This window comes from Brachyistius frenatus, unplaced genomic scaffold (genome assembly GCF_029030835.1).
Source record: "Brachyistius frenatus isolate BFR_SWC_R1_liver_20210118 unplaced genomic scaffold, ASM2903083v1 Contig_188, whole genome shotgun sequence".
Lineage (NCBI taxonomy): Eukaryota > Metazoa > Chordata > Actinopteri > Embiotocidae > Brachyistius > Brachyistius frenatus.
Window position 1 is genome coordinate 588549 of NW_027210787.1, and position 23982 is coordinate 612530.

Consider the following 23982-nt stretch of genomic DNA (forward strand, 5'->3'; position numbering starts at 1 on the left):
TGTCCTTGGATCTCTTCTGACTTTCTGGATGAGTTTTTGGCGTGCTCGTGGAGCAATTTTGGAAGGTGGGACACTTCAGGGAGTATTTACCTTTTGTCCAAGTCTCTATTTGTAGATAACGGGGATCTGTAGAGTCCTAAAGCCTTAAAAATATTTTTGAATTCCTCAGTCATATGTAGTTCAATCACCTTCCTCCTTCTGGAATCTCTTTGGGTTTTAGCATAGCGTGCTACCTGGTAAGACCTTTCAGGCAACTAAAGGCTTCTGAAACTAAAAGCACAAAAACCTTTCCCTTTAGGCTTAGTTGGGAACATATAATCTTTTACTTCCATGATAATTTGCCCTACTTTTAAAACTTATATTTTGTGTTTACTTAACTTGCCTTTGTTTTATGTTAAAGTTTCTCTGATTATCAGGCACTGTTTAGTTTGAGATACACACAAAAATAAAAGAAATCAGGAGGAGGTTGAATTCTTTTTCACAGCACTGTATATAACACTTGGAGGAATTTAGAATTTCTGAAATAGGTTTTATTTGCTTTGTCTAACAATGAAAACAACAATGTTAAAGGTATCAATTGTAGTTATGAACTCAGCTCTAGTGGCCCTTTTAGCCTCTTTCAGCCCACTGTTTTGGTTGTACAGACCTTACTGGTTCTCATCAATAAAATTTCCAGCAGGCTCAATGATTTATTATCTCTAATAAACCCACTGTACATTTAAAAGTGTAAAATACAAATCACTTCCCCAGTTAATTTCTTTACTTCAAATTAAGGACTTCATGTAGTCTGCTTGTATATGTACCTAAGCAGTCTCATCAACATTTATACGGCTGAGAAATTTAGCACTGCTTTTATCTGTGGCCGTTTCAGACTGTTTAGTACAGTACACGGCCAAATGATCATCTGCCAACTATTTTACAATATAAATAATTCGTCACTATTTTCTCTGCAGCTTTCTTTGTCTTGTATTTGTCACAGACTTTGTGTCAAGGCCAAACTGACTGTAGACCTTTTTCACAGCAGATGTTTTGACACATATAAACATTAACCAGAATAAAAAATAAATCTCATGATTAAGAAAATGTAGGCTGCTATATGGGGAGGGATAATGTGGCAGGAACTGGAATGCTTCAGAAATGGCAGCGGAGTCATCCGATTTTGGGGATTTCTTCAGTATCAAGTGAATCAGTGTCAGTACACCTGATGGTATTTAGCAAAAAGGAACTGTTAGTAGCTAATTTGGCGGACTTCATTTCCCAAAATGTAAACAAATATAGGCTAATTATACTTTGCAGATGTTGCAATACCTAGTGTAACTTACTTCCTGTCTGTTAACACAAATGAGGACTTTTAATTTGATGTTTTCCAAAATTACAATGTTGGAAAAAGAAACACATGATAGGGTAATATTCAAGATCATGTTCATTACGTTACATTATGTTCAGGTAACCTCACTCTTCCTGTCCTCCTAAGTTGCAATCATTGCTATCCACCTTCCCAACTGCGAAGTACAGCTCTCATAGTTATGAGATATTTTCTTGTATTTAACAGATAGTCAGTAAGTAGTTTGCCTTTATCAGTGCAATGCACTTCTGAATGTCCGCTGTGACGAAGGGCTGTAATGCTTGCAGTCACCAGTGAGGGGAGCTCCACTGCTACAAGCAACGGATTCATTTAGTGATGTCATTGACGTAGTGTAGTTATCATAAAGTGTTGAAGTTTTGTTTGTGGATAGGCAACTATTTGCTAACAAAGTAGCCTTATCAGCTTGAAGTAATCTGTCAGTGTTGTGTTTACAGCTTGTTATCACTGCTAACAAAAACCTATTAATACATCACTTGTAAAGGCCAGTTTATACATGCATTGTCTGTGTTAGCAAGCGTCAATGTGGCATAAATTTGGTTTTCTTCCCAGGTCTGAGAGTCTTGCACGGATTCTTCTGCATTTATCTGCACGCAGCCCAAAATTCATGACAGATTGTGGGCACTCTCAGCGTGCTGACTGCTGATGCACCAAGTAAGCAAAACAAATGTTTATTTTGAGGAGAGGACACACAGATGGCGTTAAACTCTTGGCGAAACCACTCTCCTTAAATATGACACTATTTCTTTCATGACTGTTAGGCCCCCTCGTTCACCATTGTGAAGTGACAGTGTGTACCATATGCAACCATGACACCAATGGAGAAGGTCTGTTTGTAACTGAAGTAGTAGCTGAACTTGGGAAGTTTGTTGATTTGGACATGGTTTCCATCAATGGTGCCCAAACAGAGAAGTTCAAAATTGTCCAGAAATCTTTTAAAAGCTCCTTGTGTTTAATATCAGATTTCAGTTTTGTAAGTAATCATATGTTGTGATATACTGCATAGCGCTGTTAGAAAAATGTGTCAGCCCAGCCTCTACTGCGTGCAGAGAAATGATATAGACATAATGTTTACTACAGTGAGTAGCTTTACTCACAGAAGCAGAGAGGAAAACAAATGAGGCTAAAAACTGAGACAGAAATAGGAAGTGAAGGAAAGATTAGTGGGGACCCATGTAGTGTTTCACACCCTCACTTCCCTCTCAGTCCAGTCACCGGTCCCTTCCTCTCTTTTCAGATTTGTTTATTTGTACTCCGGTATCTCAAACGTCTCTCCTGTGCATTTTCCTTTTTCCCCGTCATCCTGTCAACACTCTGTCGTTCTCTGCTCCACAGGCAGCCGATCCATCTTGCACAGAAGGTTTGTGCCTGTGCTGTGGTGCCACTTAAAGTTTCACCTCCCAACAACAAAGCAGAGGGTGAGGAAGGAAAAAAGACTGCTTTGAGAGGAAAGAAAAACGTACTTTTCTTGAGAAATTTAAAAAAAGAAAGAAAAACTGGGAAAAAGGACGGAGAGATATTGAAATAATATTCTCTACTGTGGACACACACACACACACACACACACACACACACACACACACACACACACACACACACACACACACACACACACATATATATATATATATATATAGGATTTTTTTTTTTTTTTTTTTTTCTCCAGACGACACAAGTTACACTCTTATCTGCTCCTTGGTATTTTTTTGGCAGCTTCCCTTCTGCTCTTGCTTTGTCTCTCCTCCTTCTTTATTTACCCTCTTCTGTTTGTGATAATTTCTCTGGGGATCCCTGTGAGCCCTCTGCTTTACTGTCCAAAACAACTGGAACACAGCATTAATAATTTGACCAGGGACTGAGTAATGATACTGTACACAAACACACACAAAGATGAATGGAGGGCCTACTGGGTCTCTCATTATTATGCAGGAGTTCGCGTCCCTCAGTAAGACAAGATGTGTGTGTGGAGAGAGGAGAAGGATGGTGAGTGATGAGGGAGGAACAGAGATCAAAGATAATTAGCGTTCGTGTGTCTGAAGTGTTCAGCGGTCTCCACTCGGCCACATTGTTCAATTTTATTTTGTAATCAAGTGTTTTGTTTTATTGACTGCGGGCCATTTTTCATCATCGGGATTTCAGTCGAATCATCGATAAACAAATGAGCCTGAGATATGCACTTTTATATCCCGGCACATTGGAAACAATTCATGAACGGTGAATCATATGGCTTTTGTCCTGGACGCCATGAATATACAATAGGAAGGTCAACTGATAGGTGCGCGGCGAGGATCAATGCGGTCGACACATGCTGCATCTGGGGTTTATTTTTTCAGGGCCTCGCATTGTTGGAACATCGATGATCACAAACATAAACACGGCCAAACTGATCCGGATCGATCTGTCCCGTCACACACCCCGAGGCCACGAGGGGCTGCAGAGGGAGAGTGTCAACAGCTTACTTTGTAAGTTACACGTGTCACATAATCCACTGCACAGCTCTGCACCACGTGTTATATGTACACATTTAACAGTGATTTTCATCCCTCTTTAATCCATTGATTAATACGTTTGTCTAAATCAGGGGTGTCAAACATACGGCCCGCGTATCCAAACACCAAAGAGAGGGACTTTCATGTTCTAATGTTGCTTGAAGTATCGATGGCTATTAAAGCGGAAACTTTCAGTGGTTTAAAAATGAAGTTGAAGGGCCAATAAACTGCAGTTCCTCAAATGGCCACTTGGGGCTGGCTCCAATATTGAGTCAATCCCCAAAGACCCCTGTTTTAAAATGCCCAACTTTACACCAGAAATATGTTTATAGCTTGGTTTTGGTCTCTAGATCAGAGGTCTTCAACAGGGGGTCGTGAAATTTTTGGTTGATTAGACAATTTTTCATATTTTGTTTTATATTTTTTTCATTCATTTTCATCTGGCATGCCTTTGCTCCACCCACACACCACCTCTTTGCTCATTTTTGGATTAGCCAGGAGCTGAGTCAGGCACAGCCAAGATGGCAACGGCCAGAAACATCCACAACTGAGCCTATGTGTGATGTCATCAAGGCTACATTCATGTCTTATAAACTGTTGTGTAAATTGGTTGCAATCTGCTACCTCTAGATGCCACTAAAACCCTAAAACCACATATTGCCTCTTTAATACAAAATGACACCCTCGTGAGTCTCAGCTGTACTTTGTGTTTACACACGTTATGTACCCACTACAGATCAGCAGGATATCATTATTATTATTGCGTTAGCATTTAGCTCAGAGCAACTGTGAGCCTCAGCACTTTAGAAGCATACAGTCCAGGCTGTAATTATTAATATTTGGATAGTTGCACATTTTTGCTCTGCAGGCTCTGATTTCAGCACAGTGTTGAAACACGATGATGGATACTGCATGAAAGCGACAAGTCTCAGCTTTATCTTGAGCTGGTTTACGTCAATACAGAAAGAAATGTCTGGGAGATATTGCCTTTTTAACACATAGAGCCCAAAGTTTACAGGTTCAAAAGTAATTGGACAGATCCAGATGAAGTCAGACAAAATTATCATATTTAATATGTTGTGGAAAATCTTTTGCAGTCAGTGACTGTCTGAGGTCAGAGTCGTGGGCAGAGGCTTTGTATCTGAATGTGATGCTCTCTGCCGCTGCCTTCACTGCAGACAGCTTCAGCTCTTGTTTGTTGTGTGCTTTCTGCCTTTAGTCAGGTTGGATTTAGATCAACCGATTGATTCGACCAGTATAAGATATTTCATCTTGCCATCCTGACAACCTCTTTGGTTGCTTTGGTTGTATGTTTATGATTGTTGTCCTGCTAAACAATGACATGTTTCCCTTTAACGTTGGTGTGTGTAACTCATTTAGTGACGTTTTCAGCCTGTTTCATTGACAAAACGAAAGGCATGTCTACCAAGTTCCTCCTCGTGTCTCCTTCATAAACACATTCCAGTCAAACACTTGAACAATTTCACTCCAATCTCTGATGGAAAACTACCGGATGTTGTTCTGCATTTGAAACCCTCCTCTGGTCCAGCTGACGTCTCTCCCTAGAAATTGAATACCAGGCTTCAGATGTGGTTGCCCCTCGTCTGCTCAATCATTTCCCTTTTCACTGGCTGAACGCTTCTTGTGAAAAAGACTGGCCTTGATTCTGCCGTTTATAAGAAGTACACGCCGGATTCCACACTGCTGTTTACTGTTGACATTTTAAAAAAGGTTAACGGCTGCAAACTCAGTCAGATGACTGTATTTTTGCCTGTGAATCATGCAAACATAGAAATACTTGGAGGCACCCTCTGCAATTTGGATTCAAAAGGGTTGCTCAAACGTCTGCAGTGTGGCTGTGACGTAGTTCCTTTAAGATTGTCTCCATATTTTTTATTTTAAACTGATCATATGCTGAAACACAGAAGAACGAAACTGTCAAAACATTCTAGCTTAAGACGTTAAGTAACAAAACTATATGAGCGTCCTAAAAACACAGGTTTCCTTTACTTGGCTGTTGTAATTAATATTAAAGGTTTAAGGGAAGAGCAATATCATATTCATAATTATGTTTTCATTAGTGTGGAATCACCTAAAACTAAACATTGTTGAATACAGACCCTGAAGCGTGTTAATATCTCCAAGTCACGTAGCCTAAACAGAGAAAACGACCGTTTTCCCTGGAAATCTTGTTGCTGCCAGAGTCAGGCATTTCATCTGTGAGGCATATAAAGATGGTGCCTTTATCTAGTTCCTAAGCGGCTGTTTTCGTTCATTTAACACCATCATATCTTATTTTAGTTACAGAGGGTGGGACTCGTGTTTATTCACAAATCTGTTTTGATTTTGGTCTTTCCGATGTTATTATCCACATCCATGTTTAAATTATAATGGTGGATCAGTGGACATAATTGTGTTTTTTCATAGACGACATATCACAGAAACTGGAGTGGAAACTTCATTTTGAAACATTTGGTAAGTTTCAGCACTTTGCAGGTTTAAATCGGCAAGTTACAGTACAAGACAAGAGTTTGCGGCACGGCATGCACATTCTCACGTCATGTTCATTTTTATACATCTGACTGGGTGCGTGGAAACCAGCGAATGCAACGTTTTACGTGTGGACTAATTATACACCAGGCCACAGGTCCTCTTTTATGAAGTGCCTTTTTGCACCGCTATGTTTCTACCTCTAGAGAGGTTGGTTTTTTTTGCGGTTTTCTTAGCGACCTTAGATTCTCCTACACACTTGAAAGGAAAAGGTGAGGCCAGGGGTGTCTAGTTGACCACTAGATGCCACTAAATCCTACACGCTGCTCCTTTAAACAGTACAGAAACACTGAAGTGTCCGTTATAGTAATCAATCTGAGTGCAGTGTGTGGAGGTCAGTAAATACAAAGAAGAAAAAAAGTAAAAAATAATTCTTTAATAAAAAATACATTTATAAATTCGGCAGCATGAACTTCATTTCCATCAATCCAGAAGGAGGGAAAGAATGAAAACCAACTGTACAGTAGGCATTTATAGCTAAACACATTCAGGGGAGCAGATACAAAGAAATGAGGAAGAAACTTCAGGAGAAACAGCAAAACAATGAAATAAATGAGTTTAAAATAGCAGACTCGTTTCTGAAGAAACAGATCCGACAAACAACTGGAAACAGAACTCAACATGTTTCAACACCACAACAGGAGAACGTCGCTTTGGATCGATCAAAAACACCACGAGGTTCACTTCAGTCCTTCTAATACATCTACAGCAGCTTGGTATGAAGACAAACAACACATGAAGAGACTGTGGAGGCAGCCTGCACATCCAGTTGTCCTCACACACTGGTTTTTCTATCAGTTTCAACACATTACATCACAGGGATCAATGGAAAAACTGACCCTGAATCAGTGCTTAAGGACAACTTTAACTTACTCTGGTGAGGGAAACTGAAACAACACACATTTTATACTGAAAACAGTCTTTCCATGGCATTTAATTAGGAGAATTTCACAACGGGATGGACGGACAGGCTGGGAGGTTACAGATTCTACAGCCCTATTGCACACAGGAGGAAACTTTTTACTGGGAGTAGTCTTCCCAAATCAGTCCTGGACGTCCTTTAGAAATATATTCCAAACTCTCTCTTGATTTGCTGTGGCTTTATAATCACTTTTTCAGAGGCCATTTGAAGTTTGTGCTCAAACAGATCGTGTCACATACTGGAGGGTTTGTTGGACATATGGAGGCGGCAGGGCTGACATGTGGCCACACACACGTTTATATTTGAATTCTAAAAACGGGTACTACTTAGTAAAGAGAGTTTTTTTTTCTACAAAAAGGAGCACCAGAGAGATCAGGGGTCTGTAAAGTATTATTTGACTCGCTAAAAGTGAATTTTAGAAGTCAAAGTTTGTGGAATGCCTTTTACGTCCTCTTCCTGTCAGTAGAGTGCTCAAACACTGGAATAATAAAAAAAAAAAAAAACCCAGACGGCCCCAAATGTTCTCCGTGTTGACTGGCTCTGCTGTGACAGGACAGTCAGAAGATGTATTGTCACATGCGGTGCCGAGCTCACCTTGAGCTGACGCATCCTCCCAGTTTTAAATTATAGTCCCCCTAAAGCTGCTGACCAAATTATTGTAGTTGTGGTTTTAAGTGATGATTATGGGAAAGGATGTGTGCCTTTGGGTAAATTTCACTCCGCTGCTGTTATTAGCTGCCAACGTAGTCTGGGTGCACACAGAAAGCAGCGCGCTGGCAGGAGCTTTCAGCTGATGATGCACAGGAGGTCTAAGTGGGCAAAGTGCTTAGAGGGAGGAAATGAGGAAAGACTATACCGTGTTTGGGCTAGACGAATTTTCAACTGACAGGATGTGCCCCCACCCCCTTTTTTTATTTTCTTTTTTTCCTTTTTCTTAGTAGTTAAGAAGGAGAAAATTCAAATTCAAAAATGCTGTGACCAGTAATGGACATAACAGTCTTCTGTTGTCTCTGAGGATTATGTTGAAAATATATTAAAATAATATATTAATACAGTTGTCACAAATACATACATGCCTCCTTTGTAAAGAGTATATTGTTTAAACCCTTAATATAAATTACTTTTTTGTACGTGTTCAAAAGAAGTGAACAAACTGCTTCTCCAGTCTTTTTGTCTTGATTCAGGTCAACACTGTACTGCTTCGACCTTTCAGTTCTTTGCACGGCGTTGTGATGGACTCTCTTCTCCAAACTCTACATTTATCGGTGCTTTTTTTTTTCCACTGCGGATGTTTCTTCTGCAGCTGTTTTCTTTCTGCACAGCTTCCCTTTCCTCCACAAGGTTTCAGCAGCAGACAATCTTCATATCTCCACCCCTCTTTGGGCAAAGTTATCTCCATCAACAGTCAATTAAATTTTATTGTGCTTGGATGTGACTTTTTTTGGTCGTTACTAGACGGTAGTCAGGTTCATGGAGAGTTTCTCAGTAAACTGTATGTGTTCTTGTTCTGACTTGTGGACCTTTATTTTTTTTTTTATTGAGAAAGTGCTATTGTGTATATTGATTGTGCTCGTTGTCTCATTTTGTCTTCTTCGTATTCACTTCCAAACTGTCTTTTTAATGCCATTACAGAAGAAACGCTTAAAGTGTCTCACTGATCAACAGTGTAACTGCGGCAGTGACGATTACAGTGAGAGGATCTGACATCAGAGTGTGGCAGCACCCAGAGTCTGTGACACCGTGAGGATCTGTCAGGGTGACGAGGTTCAGGACCGGTGGGTCATTTGAATGGTGGATGCCTGTATTTGATTCCTTAAGTGCAACAATCACAGAACTTTCAGACCAAAGTCAAAATATGTCCCAGTTGTTGTTTTTTTTCTCCTTCGTATCCGCGGTGAGTACGATCGGAGCCGTAATGAAGTTTGTGCTCGAATCTTCCTTCCTCACATTACAGTGATCTGATCGGAGGTGCAGCTGAGGCGTCAAACAGAAAGGGTCAGGAAGAAGATTCACCTCCTCTGATGATGTTTTACTGAGGATGAAGTTCCAATCAGAGCTCAGCAGCTGGAGATTTCTGTCACCATCTGCAAATATAAAGACGCTTCAGGTTAGATTGAGGAAATCATGAGATGAAATCATGAGATGAAATGCTAAACCCTGCTGCATTAACTTCAATGGTCTTTTATATTGTCTTGCAAGAGACTTCAACTTTCAAGACTTCTTAAGTGAGATTCACATTAAGGGGACAACGCGTGATTTACTTCCCTTAGTAGACTCACATATAGTACTTTTACCTGTGTAGTACTTGAACGTCAACAGGGTAGTATTGTCTCAAACCATACCCTGCTGTTCTGCACTCGCCAGAAATAACGGTAACATTTGAATGCGTCACCTGCCAACTACAGCTTTAATTGTTTTACACAGAAATGAACGTGTTTTTGTGTCCTCTGTTTAACACACTCGATAACCACACGGATGGCTTTTGTCCAACAGCTGTATGGTGGTACTTGTAAAAACACACTTTGGGAGGTGTTCTACAACAGCTGCAGCTTCCTCAAACGCCTTCATTTGAAAATCTTTACGTCGGCGGTCCCTCCATTACCGCTACGTAGCCAAGATTGCGACTGTTAAGTGTGGAAAGTGTCCAGCTTTTACGCAACATTTTTGGACTGTGTGAGTTCACCATCCGGGTACTTGTTGTGCACGGCATGTTTCCATACTTGTTAGCGTGAACGCACCTATGCAATCAAAATAGTTTTCGTATGTAAGTACACCATTTTGAACATCTTTAGACTTTAAGATGACAGTAGACGTCTGAGTTTAAAGGAGATTCAGTGTTCTGCTGTTCATGTGATGTATGATTACTGAGAATCAACAAACTTGTGTGTCTTTTCTGTCCAACTTTCAGTATGATGTGACCATTTACGAAATAAGATACGAAACTCATATCTCTGATTGATGCGGCCATATAGAGGGCTTCGTCAATGTTTTTTTGGTTTTTTTTTTATAAATTTCTGCCATCAGAAGTTAAATATAAACTCACACCATCTAAATGCTGTTTGGCCCCGTTCAGAGAAGAATATTTCCAGTTGTTCAAACATTAAAAAAAACAATTTCCAAACTATATCCTATAGAGGAGTTGAACAAAACAGAAAACTTTCCCAGTGTAGCAGCTAAAAATGAGCCTCATTAACAGAGCACACCAGCCTTCTCATTGCATTATACTGCTGGGTGTCTACTTTCTGTGTATGCAGGAGGTGAACCTGCAGTCACAATATATTTGGAGAATCTGCAGCAGCCGAACCAGGAAGCAGATTTTAATGGTGTGCTCTTCAACGACAGATATGACAGAACTGGCCTCGTGCAGCGCGACGGACAAGGTCAAAGGTGACTGGATTCAATTTCCGGAAACAATGTCCCAATCAGTGTTCAGCGGGCTTTACTGTCACAGACGTAAGATTACATGTCTGGAGCGTGTTTTAAATGTAGATTAAAGGCTCTGGCTGCTGTGTAAAGTCAGAACAGGTGAGTAGTCATTACAGGCCATTTAAATGAATAGATTCTTTGTGATGACACAAAGCTGTACCTATGTCTCGTCGTGGATCCGTAGCTATCTAACATCTGAGTGCTGGCCGCCTCCAGGTTCCACTCACACATCTCCAGCAGCTTGAGACACTCTGACCTGCTCCTCAGACCCAAACAGAACAACTGCTCCACCTGCACACAGACAGATAACGGACAGCACACACAGAAGAGGAGTTAGAGATGATGTGCAACAATAACAAAGGGTCACACTGTCAGGTCTCAATAGGAAACCGATTTCTATCTTTTTGTGCTCCTTAATGTAAGCCTGACTGGAGCGGCAGTGAGTATAAAATGATCCCCGTCTGTGTTACAAGCACAGATCCCTGTTCAAACAACCTATGTTGTGATTTGGCGCTATAGAAATAAAGTTGAATTGAATTGAATTGTATTTTTCTTTATCTTATAGGCTTTGCCACCACTATCAAGGAACACTCAAGTGTTCCCTCGTGCCCACTATCGTCCAAACACATCTTCCATCCTGCCACAGTGGGTCTGAGCACAGCTAGTTAAGAGGGCGTTGAAGATGGCTGTAGACACAGCAGTGTCTATATGCTTTTTGTTATTTATAGTCTGCTCACTGAAGCAACGATGTCCTGATTCTCCCTTAAGGACGAACCCAGTTCTCTTACGTTATCCTCATATGAACTTATAAAGGGAAAATTACATTCACAAAGTTTCCCTGAGTATCTGTTTGCAGTTACAACCTGCACAAAAAAAAGGGTTATTACAGAGAATGAGTCAAGGTGTGACCTGGGAGGCAGTGAACTGGATCTCAGCGGATCCCTCTGCAACACAGCAGTGTTTACCACCGAGGTCTCGCTTCTCTTTTAGTCAAAAAAAAAAAAAAAAAGTGTGTGTTGCACTTTGAGAGTGTACAGGGGTATTCAACCAGTCCCATGTGTGTGTTGACTATCAGTTTGTTATTGTTCACATAAAAAAGGTTTATTCTGTTGGTTTGGTGGAGCTCAGCTATGTGAATAAATGGTACAGTGTCCGAGGAACACTTTCATTTTGTCAAAGTAGCTCTCAGAGGAAAAAAGGTAGGAGACCCCTGGTATAAAACAATTCGAATAGGTAATTAAATCATTGAAATAACGTGTAAAAACAAGTAAAGCAATTTTTTTTTTTTACTCTCAATCAGTTCGAAAAAAAAAGAAGGTTCCCATTTTGATAGCTTCCTGTCTTTTTAGCAGTTGATTCACTGCTTTTACAAACTTTATTTATTAGATGTGTTAGTGTTTTCCTATGTTTTTGGAGGGTTTAGGTGCTGAGGTAAAAACTCTTACATTTTCATGTAATTCTGTAATCTAATCATTACAGAACATATATATAAAAAAATGCTCTGTTTGCCATAAAAATTATAATCACCAAACATTTAACAAAGCTTGCAGTGAAGCTTTAGAGCAGAGCAGCGCAGTTTGAGCCACACCTTCTTTGTTTGGGCACATCATGGCATTTGACTTGGTCGTATTCTGAAATTTTATTTTAGATTTAGAATGTACATTTTCTGTCAAATATTTTACCTTATGATGAAATGTATTTTTCACATAACATAAACATGTATTTCTGGCCCGCTGCCCTCCATCCAGATAAATTGTCGGCCCCTCACAAGAAAGAATTTGGGCATCTCTGCTATAGTGGCGTAGATGCTGTGAAAAAGCAATTGGGTGCTGCACCTTATTATTGTGTTATTATTGTAGTGTTAGATTCTTTTGATATTATGATCTCTAAAATGTGCAAGACAGTTGCAGTCCAAAAGGCAGACCGATATAAAGCGTGATGAAGACAGATAAAGAGTCTGTGAACTTCCAAGAAACATTATCAGGCCAACATTGTTAGTGTTAATGTGCCAGCTAAAGAGTTTCTATTGTGCTGTGACTCCAGCAGCATGCAGTGCAGTATATACATGACTAATGTTACCTGCTCACTGGAGCAGCTGCATGATGACAGTTTGCTGAACAGACTTTCTTCATCTACCGGTACTTTCTGTGCAGTTAGCTACAGGATTTCTTTACTCGTGATACACACACACAAACAGGATACTGTATATCCCTAATTTAAGCACACACGCACAGCCTGAACCAATCGTTACCATGGACACGCCCATCTTATTATAAGCATGAAGAAAACTTGGAAATATTGAAATAAGAAATAAATGATTAAATGTGTAACAAGACAAAAAAGGAAAACCAGGAAGCTGATAGATTATATATAAAAATTGTTTTAAAAAAACTGGTAAAAGATAGACAGATAGATTGTCAAATAAAATGGATTTAGTTCTTTAATCAATTTGAGATAAATAAATATATTTTCTATTTTACCAGCTGAGTAAAAAATATAAACTTAACTTTATTTCTATTATTTAACAATGTTGTCTGACAACATTTTACTACCTCACAGTACAGTACCCTTATGAAAACAATCTATTGTTGTTATTAGTGAACGCTTATAGTGAGAACAGCAGATTTAGGGCTTTCACTGAGTGTCCACGGAGCGTAAGATTTCCCATCGCGTAAATATAACGGCTCTCACCTTTAAATAATGCACAGCTTTCTGGACGTTCCAGTTGTGGTTCTGGAGGGCGGCTTGGCACTCCTCTATCGTCACGCCGTGAACCGCCTCCTGCACCTGCATCACACAACGATCCCGTTACGTCTCTGCAACATCCAGACGTGCTTTGAATTCCTGGCTCTGATTCCCAGCATGACTTTCATCATAAACATCAGGAGCACCTCTTTCCCTTTGGGATGAAATCAATTGTATTAGCCGAGATTAATACTTTGTATAAACTTTAAAGACTCACAGCCGACTTTTAGCTTCACCTCTACCTTAAACTAACTCGAATTTTGCCGAGATAACACACTGTGTGGTGGGACTTCATGGCGGCATCATCATTTCTTTTTAATTGGCACAAACTTGATTGATACCCATATTAACAATATCATCCATCGCCAGCTCCTGCTGCTTATGATATTTCAAACACTACAGCTGCTAAATGTCGAGTGCACGTCTCTGTCTCTGTCTCTGTCTCGCATTGTCCTCCTCTGCAGTGTATTTTATATACGCTCCCACGGTCTCGCTGCACTGCTCCTCGTGTGCGGCCAAAGATTGCAGTATGTTCTACTAAATGCCAAGTGCCAGATCAATGTGGAGCCTTCAGGGTTTGCCAGTGAGTCTGACTCCAGTTCAGTCGGTTTCACAATCGGCCGGCATCAGGAAACCAATCGAACTTTGGTTTCTTCCTCTTTCAGATTCGATTCTCAGCCAAAGTTAATATTGGCCTTTGTCTCCCAAGGAACACTGGTATATTTCAAATAAGTTATGAACATGATTTTAGAAATTTTGTACTGAGAGAATAGTCAGATGGAATTTTCTGTTTAGTTAGTCTGATCTAATGAGTTTTCAGCTCCAGTTTGAAAATAATGCTGCTACGCATCAATCATGATTTGATTCTAATAATGATCTAAAGTTGAATGGAGAGGTAATCTACTCAATTCAACAGATAAGAGCAGTTAGAAGCTCCTACTTTATGGGCCAAAGTCTGCAAATTTCTCACTCTTTCTCAGTGTAACAGAAAGGGAAACACAAATTTGTACGCACACACAAACACACACACACACACACACACACACACACACACACACACACGCACACGCTTCCTTACAGACAACAAAGCCGTTGCATTCAAAAGCCACATTAACTGTGTCACTTCACTGAATGGCAATTTCAGCTGAGAGGAGTCGCACAAACCATTCATTAAATATACACTGTACACGGTTACATCACATGTAAAGTCTGCTTATCAACTGTCTTAAACCACTACTTCTGAACACTGATAATGAAGCACTGAGAACAGATGACTGTCGAGTTAAGGTCAGCTCTTTTTACCTCATTTAAAGTATCAGAGTGACATTAAGGAGAACGTGAGGTCAAATGCATGTAACAGGTAAACTGTCCCGCTGCAATGGTTTCACATCCATCATAAGAACTTTAATTACACATGCAATAAATGATATTCTGCACACTTTAATTACAGTGTTTATGCTGTCCGAATACGTCCGACCTTACCAGTTTGACCCTGTCAGCCGAGCTCCCTCCTGCGTCTGTCCTGGCACAGGAGGCGGTGACCACTGGTGCCGTCAGCCCGTCTGAGCAGACGCGAGGGAGACTAACTGATGTCTTCATCCCTGACCGCGGCCCTCCCAGACTGCTGTTATTATTGGAGGAGAAGTTTGCCTTCAGCTCGCCCGGCTGGACCAGCCCCTGTCCCTGGGCGTGTCCCCCGGCTGTCTGACTGTTGACCACCATGGGTCTGACGGTGGCCGTGTTCGCCTGCCGCACATGTCTGTCCTCCACGTCGCCGGCAGGAAGGCTCTCCGCCTCCCGGAAGAAGCGGTCAAATCGATCGAGGTACGGCGGCCTCTCTGGCAGAAGGTAATAGTGGGTGTTACTGACTTTGCGCCCGTCGCGGACGATGGGGAGGATACAGGGGCCCTTGCTGGCGGGGTCCTTCCCCTGTGCTTGGGCCTGGATCACTTTGGGTGCAGCATATTTAGGATCTGAGGCAAAGCTGTGCGTAGTAGGCATGAGTTTACCTGGAGAGGTGGAGAGGTAGGAGCTGTAGGTGTGAGTGGAGGGGCAGGTTGTGAGGGGAGCCTGCATGGAGGCGGGGCTGACAGAGTAGAGTCTCTGCTGGGGGGAGCCCACCACCAGACCCATGGGGCTGGGAGTTCTGGAGCCCGGCGGAGACAAAGGGTCTCTGGGCGGGATCTGAGGCGGCTGGTCCGGGCCCGTACCTGAAACGTCCTCTGTGGTGTCTGCCGGCATTGGAGAGAGGGAAAGGTCCCTTGACCAGCGAGCAGAGGTGTAGTCGCCCCTCTTTACAGGGCGCGGGGGGATGGGTACACGTGGGGGGATCTGGGGTTTTTCCTCACTGGAAGAGAGCCCACTCTGCAGATGTCCCTCCAGGGTCTGGGGGTTCAGGGGAGTCTGGGGACACGAGGCTGAGGACGGCGAGCACGAGCGATGGGCGCTGCCCGTCGGTACGTTGAGCCTCCTCATGCACTCCTGCTGCAGTTCTTGGAAGATCTCTGCAGACTGGGAGAAGGAGGTGGACAGACTCTGGCTCTGCCTGCTGGGAAGGAAGAGGTTGTCCTCCAGGCCCGGTCTGTCTGGACCTCTGGAGACGAGAGCCTCAGCCTCCACCTTGTGACCAGAGGAGGGAGCTTCATCGGGATGATAGACGTCACTCTGCTCCTCTTCATGCAGCAGCTCCAAGCTGTTGATGGAGCTCACCTGTGAGGAGAGAGACAATTTAACATATTTCACCTTCAACAATTTACAACTTAAGTTCATCCTTCTTTGGATCTAACATAAAAGGACGATAAACGGAAATAACCCCACTTCCATTAAATGTTAGTTAATTGTGCCACCATACCTCCATGTCGTCTTCATCTTGGGCTACATCATCGTAGGCTGGAGGCGGTGGTAACGGCCGCGCATCCCAGTCCACTACCGGCGTGGGGTGAAGGGGGCGAGGCAGCATTCGAGACGGGCTTTGAGGTGGAGTCTTATCCAGAATGTTCTCTGCTTGCAACGCCAGCCTGGCCAACAAAGGGATCATCTGAATTTCGACCACGGGGGAGGGGGAGGGTGCGGATGGGGGGAACTCCTCCCCAAAGTCGATAAGGGACACCTCGCTGTTGGGGTTGTGGCCCGAAGTCCTGCCACTCCCCTGTTTGGAAGCAGAGACCCACGCAGCCGGTTTCAGTTTGAGGCCTTTGACGGAACCGGTTTTCCGAAGCGATAACCTCTTTTGTCCCGCGGAGGTCAGGTCCTCGTCCTCGTTTACTGGATCATAGCAAGGTTCTGGAGATAAAAACACACGACGTTCATTATATCACTGAATGACGTTGGAGAGCAATGACACCAAAGCTCTTAAAAATCACTTGTCACCGCAAATTGCAAGACACACACTGCTCCAAAAAACAGCCTCCAAGTGTGAGGTTAGTCCTACAGTGCACAGCAAGGACACTGCACACCTGCTAGAGGGACACAGAGGTGGAAAGATGGAGGCACAACGGAAAGGAAACAAGTAGATGACAGAACCACCGCAAAGACAGGCAAAGGAGATATAAAAAACAAAAACATGGGGCTCTACCTTTGAGAAGCGGAGCTAGGAGGGAACAGAGAGGGCAGGAGCAATGGGTGAGGAGCTGCTGAGAGAAACCAGACTTACTCTTGATGAACACTGCTGGCTGAGGAGGACGGGGAGGAGGCTCCTCTGGAAAAATTAAAATACCAGCAGCCAAAAGAGAAACAAAGAGGAAGGAAAAAATAACAGCAGCAAACATAGTAAGATTAGAGAAAGAAAACAAACAAGCAAATATCAGATTGCATAAAAAGCTTTGTTAGGATAAAAGAAACAGCTGGTACAGTTGGTGGTCTTTGCAACATCATAACCTTACAATGTAAATCCATAATCCAATATTGAGTCTGATCACTTTGTAATTTAATAGCAGGTGTCCAGTATCAGTGTACAGACGAACTAGAAGAAACAGCAGCGTTTTCCCCTCAATGCTTTCGACGGCAGCTAAAACGATGAACACCACAGCAGAAATTTCACATTGTAGATGATCACAGCTGACTGCAGCCTCTCCTCTCTGTGCTCTCTGCTCTCTGTGTCTCTGTTGGACCACAGACAGCAGAGAGGCCGCGGTGGAGACAGCGAACCAGCTGAAGGGAAAGTGTTTTACTCGAATCAGAGACCGCTCCACTCTTTACTTAAAGTGCAATAAAACTTTCGTGAGGGAAAGCTGATCAGTACTTTGTCAAAGAATCTGATCCAATAAGCATCAAAATGTAGAAACATGATATTCTCATCAGGTTTGCCTGGACAGCCACAGCGCACTGGTTAAACTAATAGCTAATAATTATGAATAAGCTAAAAGAAAAGCTGTTTGAATGTAGTCTATTTCTTTTAGTTTGCCATGAATTCCTAAATCTGGTAAATTATTATAAATTTAGCTGCTGTCAGATTTATATGTCCTTCATCCTGTTTAAACTTCACTCAGTATTTTCATAAATATATTATGTATTTATGTATTGACTTGTTACCACTGCGAATTCCTGAGTTTAAATAGTAAATTTGCTGTTGTAAACATTAATGCTGTTGCTCTATTTAAAATATAAATAATTTCTAATCTTGTTGAAAACTGGGATTACTTCAAGGCATAGCGCTTAATTCATCAGAGCCTTTTTGTTTCACTTTTCTACTCGCAATTATGTGAGTGTACTGTGAAAAACTGTTTTTTTTTTATACAAATTTAATGATAATGGTACAAAATTGTGTTTTTAGTTAAAAAAAAAAAAAAAAAAAACATCCCATTTTCTTGGTTTGTTGTGTTGAGGCCCTTCTGGTGTTAAAAGGTTTAAATTAGTCCACTGTCAGTGTGAGAAAATACAGTTCCGGGTATAAAAAGGCTCTGCACGCACACAACAGCGTCACTGCTGACAAAAATCCTTGGGAAACACTGAATAGTTAAATCTAACATTATATTTCCTCGTGTTGTGTAAGATGTGTTTACACACTTGCATTTAAAGTTACGATAAAGTAATCTTTTGTGCTGCATTGAACATGCAGTCGGTCAGTCAGTGGCTCGTCCAACTACAATTCAAACAATACACATCCAGTGTATGTAGTGTTTGTCAGTTAAAGTGGTCCTGACTGTAGAGCGGTCTAAGTTTCTTCTCCTTCACTCACTCTTGGATCGTCCCGGTAGCTGTGTGGGCCGGGCAGCACTGAGGTCCAAACCCAGAACATCAGGAGGATCCATGGGATTCCCGAGGTACAAACTGGAAGGAGGAGAGGGACAGATGTACACACTGTAAATGTCAGCATACTGTATGTAACTGACCTCTGTGTTAAAGCTTTGCAATAAGCTGGTGGAGATTTAAAAAAGCATGCTAGTGCCATCTATTGGTGAGTGTTTATTAGTACAAAAAGTAATCAGACTTTTACCAAGAACTTCTGACATGGGGCAGAATTATGATTCATATTTATAACGTGATAAAGTTACATTTAGTGGGCCATGTAGAAACCTCTCTGGGTGCATTGTGTTATTGATTATTTTACATCCAAATACAAAGCAGTTCCTTACTCGTCGATCCTGTCAGCAAAGCCCCAGCAGTGGTGAGGGTTGCTGTCTCCGTGCCCCGTGTGGATGAAGCTGTTCTTGAGCGGCCTGCTGATGTCGTGTGCTGACAGTCCCGCCACTGACGTCACCACATTCCTGGGGAATTGTCCCATCTTCTGGGTGCGCTTGTTTTGACCTCGCCACCAGTAGTTCTCTGCCCTGAAACATGTTGAGTATTTAGTATGAGGCAGGACGACCAGCTTTTTCAGGCACTGAAAGTTAAGGGCTACATTTTTACTTCTGCAGGGGATTATACATAAGTCCACTGCACATCTAACAAGTTAAAAAGAAAGAAAAAATTGAGAAATAAAGTGCGTTAATTTAAGAAGTAAATCTAACACATTTTAATAGTAAGCAGAAATGAGCTATGTTAGTCAAAATATCGTTATGTTCAACACCTGGAGGCTGATTGTTTTGTCAGATGAACTACAGTATATTTAAAGTCTCCATGATGCACCCACAAATTTAGTGCTGGACACTTTCCACACTCAGCGATCAGCATCTTGGCAACATAGTGGAAAGGGAGGTACCATCATCGTAAACAAATTTTAAATGACGGCGTCTGAGGAAGCTGCAGCTATTTTGGACCGGCGTAGAAACGTGTTTATTTTTCAAGAAGTGCAACCATACTGCTGTTGGACAGAAGCCATCAGTGTGTTTGTTATGTGTCTTATGCGAACACGTTCATTCTGGGTAAAGTAATTACAGACAGCTGATACATTGGTGGGTGATGCATTTAAATGCTATGGTTATTTTCGGTAAGTGAAGAACAGCAGTGTGCAGATTGAGACAACACTACACTGTCGAAATTCAAGTACCACACAAGTAAGAGTCCTAACATCTGTTAGTGTACTAAGGGAAGTATGTCATCTGGAACACAACCTCAGAGACAGAAATACACACATTCACACCTAGGAGCTATTTAGAGTCCCCAATTAACATGCTGGACTGTAAGAGGAAACTGGAAGCAGGACCTCATTGCTGTGAAGCACCAGTGTTAACCACTGCCCCATGTTTGTATTCGGTAAAGTCAGTCTAAAACTTTAATCACGCACCTCCCCTCTATGATGGTGATGACATCATTGACCTGAATCAGCAGTTTGTCCGGCTCATCAAAGTCCTGCAGAGCGCACATGTCTGTCGGCATGGTCTGAAAAGACAAAGACACAAAGACACTTTAACACAACAAATCTTTATGAGAGTCCCGTTGTTGGAAGTTGTTTGTTGTCATAGTAGCTCCACTAGATGGAGCTAAAGGTCCATTTATAGATTCACACAGGTGTTAAGATTACCATCAAGTCTTTTGCTTTGTCAAATATTACAGTTCACAAATAAAACCCTCATATTTAAACCCTATGTACAGACACCTGATGGCCGTACCTCAAGCAGGAACTCACGCAGGGCGACAAAAGTTGGCCTGTCGTCTGATTTCTGAGCCCAACACTGCAGCATGACATTATAGATATCTTGCGGACAGTCCTCCGGCTTAGGGAGGCGTTCTCCTTCTTTGTCAATCTTATGGAGAATCTGAGGTCCATCAAAGAGAAAAGAAAGAAAGAAAAAAATTAAGACTAAATTAGTGTAATTTTGAGTGAATTCACTGAATACATTAGAGTTTGTTTGTCTTTGTTTGTTTACCTGGCTACCATTAAGACCCAGCCAAGGCTCCTGGCCATGCGTGAACATCTCCCAGAGACTGACTCCAAACATCCACGTGTCTGTGGCATGAGAGAATGTTCTCGTCTTCAGACTCTCCGGGGCGCACCTGCAACATGACATCAAATTATATAAATTAGTTTTTAAATTAGTTAAAAGTACATGTCAGGCTGGAAGATTGGATTCATTGAGTCTTTAAAGGGGGCAATTTTGACAGATAATAATTAAGGAAAGTGAATTATTTGGAAACTAAACTAAAATCGTACATGCTTAAGAGTAAAAACAACACAGCATTTGCAGCTTTAACCAATCAGATTTCTCTATTGAAAGTTTCTGTAAACTATCAGGCTGTAAAATAAACAAGGTTCACATCCTAACCTCTAAACCCACTACAATCCATCCCTGTAATGTGTCCAAGGAAAGCTCTAGTTACTGTGCTGCTCGATCAGTCCACCCACCATGCAAAGGGGACCTTTCGGTGCTCCTGCATGACATAGTGCTCATGGTTATTTGGCAGCGCCCTCATCAGGCCGAAGTCACCGATCTTCACTCTGTGAGCCGAGGCCAGCAGGATGTTCCTGCAGAGAGAGGGTGATGTGTTTAACTACTATCTGTACATTTTAATATAGAAAAACACATTGAACTGAACAGAACTGCTGGACCTTGACCTTAAAAAATTAAAGTGAAATTGCTTTCTATTTTTAGTGATTTTTTTTTTTTTTTTTTTAATTGTTTAATATGATAATGGTCAATTTTGAGCAGCCCGATTTGTGGCCCTTGGTCCAAGTTTGGTCTGCACCTTCTTTGTTTTGGTCCACCACGGCATTTGACAAGCTTGTACTTATCCTCCTTATTCTTAAGTGCTGTCAAATCCTAACCATAATGACTCTGTATCGTACATTTTGTGCAGCTAAAAAGTTCATAATATGAGTTTCAGCAGAGTGAAGCAATAGAATGCCGTTAAACTTCCCTATTAAATTACATTGGCGTACGTCTTATCTATGAAGAATTCTGATAGTCTGATAGTGTGTCTACATCACTGACTTCTGCTGATCAAGATGAGAGACCGAAGCAGTGACACACTGACAAGAGAATCTGGAGAAAAAATTGGCAAGATGATGGTTTTTGGCAAAAATTCATGCAAAATAATTACATTTCTATTATTAAAGAGTAAAATATGAATTATTCAAACATTTTATTTTTTATTAAATTGACAATTTTCTGCAAAATATATTTAATTTGAATGAAATGGAATTTCACATAACATAAGCATATATTTTTGGCGAGCAGCCATCAATCCAGATTCATTGTAGGAAAAAATTCGGCCACCTCTGATTTAGAGTGTGATCCAACTGTTTCATACTTAGTTAATAGTGAGAGGAGGTTCACACTCTGAATGCAGCCCTTCATCATTTATACCATGCATATTTTCATTTACATCAAGTATGAGATACATCAAATAAACCTGGTAGTAAAATGAACTTTCTGGTAGGTGAGAAGACTTCAGCAGACTTCATCTTCTTAATGTTTGGTGTGTTATAACAGCTGTGTGTAATCATTACGATTTTTATCACAGCTTTAATGGGGGAAAGTGACTCATTTCTACCAACCATTAAGGTTTTTCTCAAACATCCACATGGTGTCAACACTTAAGTAAAAGTGACTAATTTGGGCAGGACCAAAACCTTGGACCACCTACTACAGCCAGTCAACCAGTGACTCATTTAACTCACGGGCCAAGTCTCCCTGTAATGGCCTGTAAATGTCTGGGTGGAGGAGAAGGAGAGGTAATATAAATAATCCACCACACCAGTGAAAGGATCCCTAAATGTGAACAATCCAACCTCTTTGTCCTTCTTAGAGCTGCTGGAGCTCTCCTTCCTTTACCTGGCTGCCAGGTCCCTGTGGATGAACCTCCTCTGCTCCAGATAGGCCATGCCGCACGCCACCTGCACGGCATACTGGCACAGAGTGTGGATCAACACGGGGCCCTGAGGGCGAACGCAGCGCAAACGCTCCAGCAGGGAACCCAGAGGAGCCAACTCTGTCACCTACAGGATAAAATCAGAGACAAAAAGAGAGAGTGGGTGAAAAGAGGAAGCAGGGACACAGGAGTAAAAATCAAAAGGAAAGAAGAGGAGATGACACAGAAAAGAAGAAGGAGGAGGAGGAGGAGTAGAAGAAGAAGAAAAAGAAGAAGAAAAAGGAGGAGGAAGAGGAGGAGGAGAAGGAATATGTGAAAGACAAAGGAAAATATAATGTTGTAATCATAACATGGTCCATAAATTGTGTGGAAGTATCAATAAAAAATACAGCAGAGGAAATAAGTAAACTCATTAAGAGAAAGCAACCATACAACTGCGTTCTGTCTGTGTGATTTATTGTATGTGTCTTTAAGTGTGTATTCCTCCCTGTGTGTGTGCGCATTTATGCGTGTCCACTACCATCTTCATTGGGTGTGTGAGCACCACACCGTAGAGGCGAATGAGGTTCTGGTGGTCCAGGGAGTGCATAGCGTTGACCTCGCAGATGAAATCCTCCAGAGCGTCAGGCTGGCTGAGCACGTCTGTCTTCAGACACTTCACAGCTACATTCAGCTGGAAAACCAGACACAGACTTCATTCACAGAAACTCTAATCAAATTACCAGAAACTCATTAACACATCTATGTGCCTGCTCTTATTTATTATGAAATCAGCACTAGATGCAAACAAGCCACATGTTTTAATGGCACTGTTTTTTATTTTTGAAAAATTCTCCGACATAAAAGTGTTTTTAAATTGTGAATAAATGTCACAAGCATATATCTCCTCACCACCTTCCCTCCAGGTGTCAGCCACTCTCCTCTCTTCACGACGCCGAAGGAGCCGTCGCCGAGCTTCTCGAACAGCGTCAGGTCCTTTTCCGGGATGAGGCACGTCAGAGCCTGCTGCTGCCCGTCAAGTGGAGCGCCGCCGATGGGCTGGGTGGTCAGGACTCCTTCCCCCATGCCCAGGGGAGGCGTTGGAGACAGCTTACGAAACGAGGAGGCTGGTTGGCTCTGCTGAGGGAAATCTCCTCCGTCTGGACGCTTCCCACTAAACACCTGGAGAGAAAGAAAGGAACGGAAAGCAAGAGTGAAGCCGACTGCGAGGTAAGAAAAATGGAAACGTGTGTTTATGTTTTGGAGAAATGCTGTAGTGACCTGCTTATGAACAAGTGTGTGGACCATAACGCATTTAG

At 41.9% G+C, this 23982-nt stretch overlaps 1 protein-coding gene across 11 annotated transcripts in view; it reads right to left on the reverse strand.

Moving 5' to 3' along the window:
• Positions 1-6763: 6763 nt before the first annotated feature.
• tnk2b (tyrosine kinase, non-receptor, 2b) overlaps positions 6764-23982 on the reverse strand; it is a 58898-nt gene continuing 41679 nt past the window's right edge. For 7 of the 11 annotated variants that reach the window (XM_069718235.1, XM_069718229.1, XM_069718230.1 and 4 more), the window contains 15 exons: positions 23576-23845; positions 23205-23357; positions 22648-22811; positions 21219-21338; positions 20743-20869; positions 20485-20631; positions 20160-20254; positions 19069-19263; positions 18672-18763; positions 17148-17192; positions 16347-16777; positions 14978-16204; positions 13442-13537; positions 10911-11041; positions 6764-9408 (listed from right to left, as the gene is read on the reverse strand). In XM_069718235.1, the coding sequence (XP_069574336.1) occupies positions 9402-9408; positions 10911-11041; positions 13442-13537; positions 14978-16204; positions 16347-16777; positions 17148-17192; positions 18672-18763; positions 19069-19263; positions 20160-20254; positions 20485-20631; positions 20743-20869; positions 21219-21338; positions 22648-22811; positions 23205-23357; positions 23576-23845 (3300 nt within the window). In that variant the 3' untranslated portion in view covers positions 6764-9401. The other 4 variants (XM_069718233.1, XM_069718234.1, XM_069718231.1 and 1 more) reach the window with 3 other exon arrangements.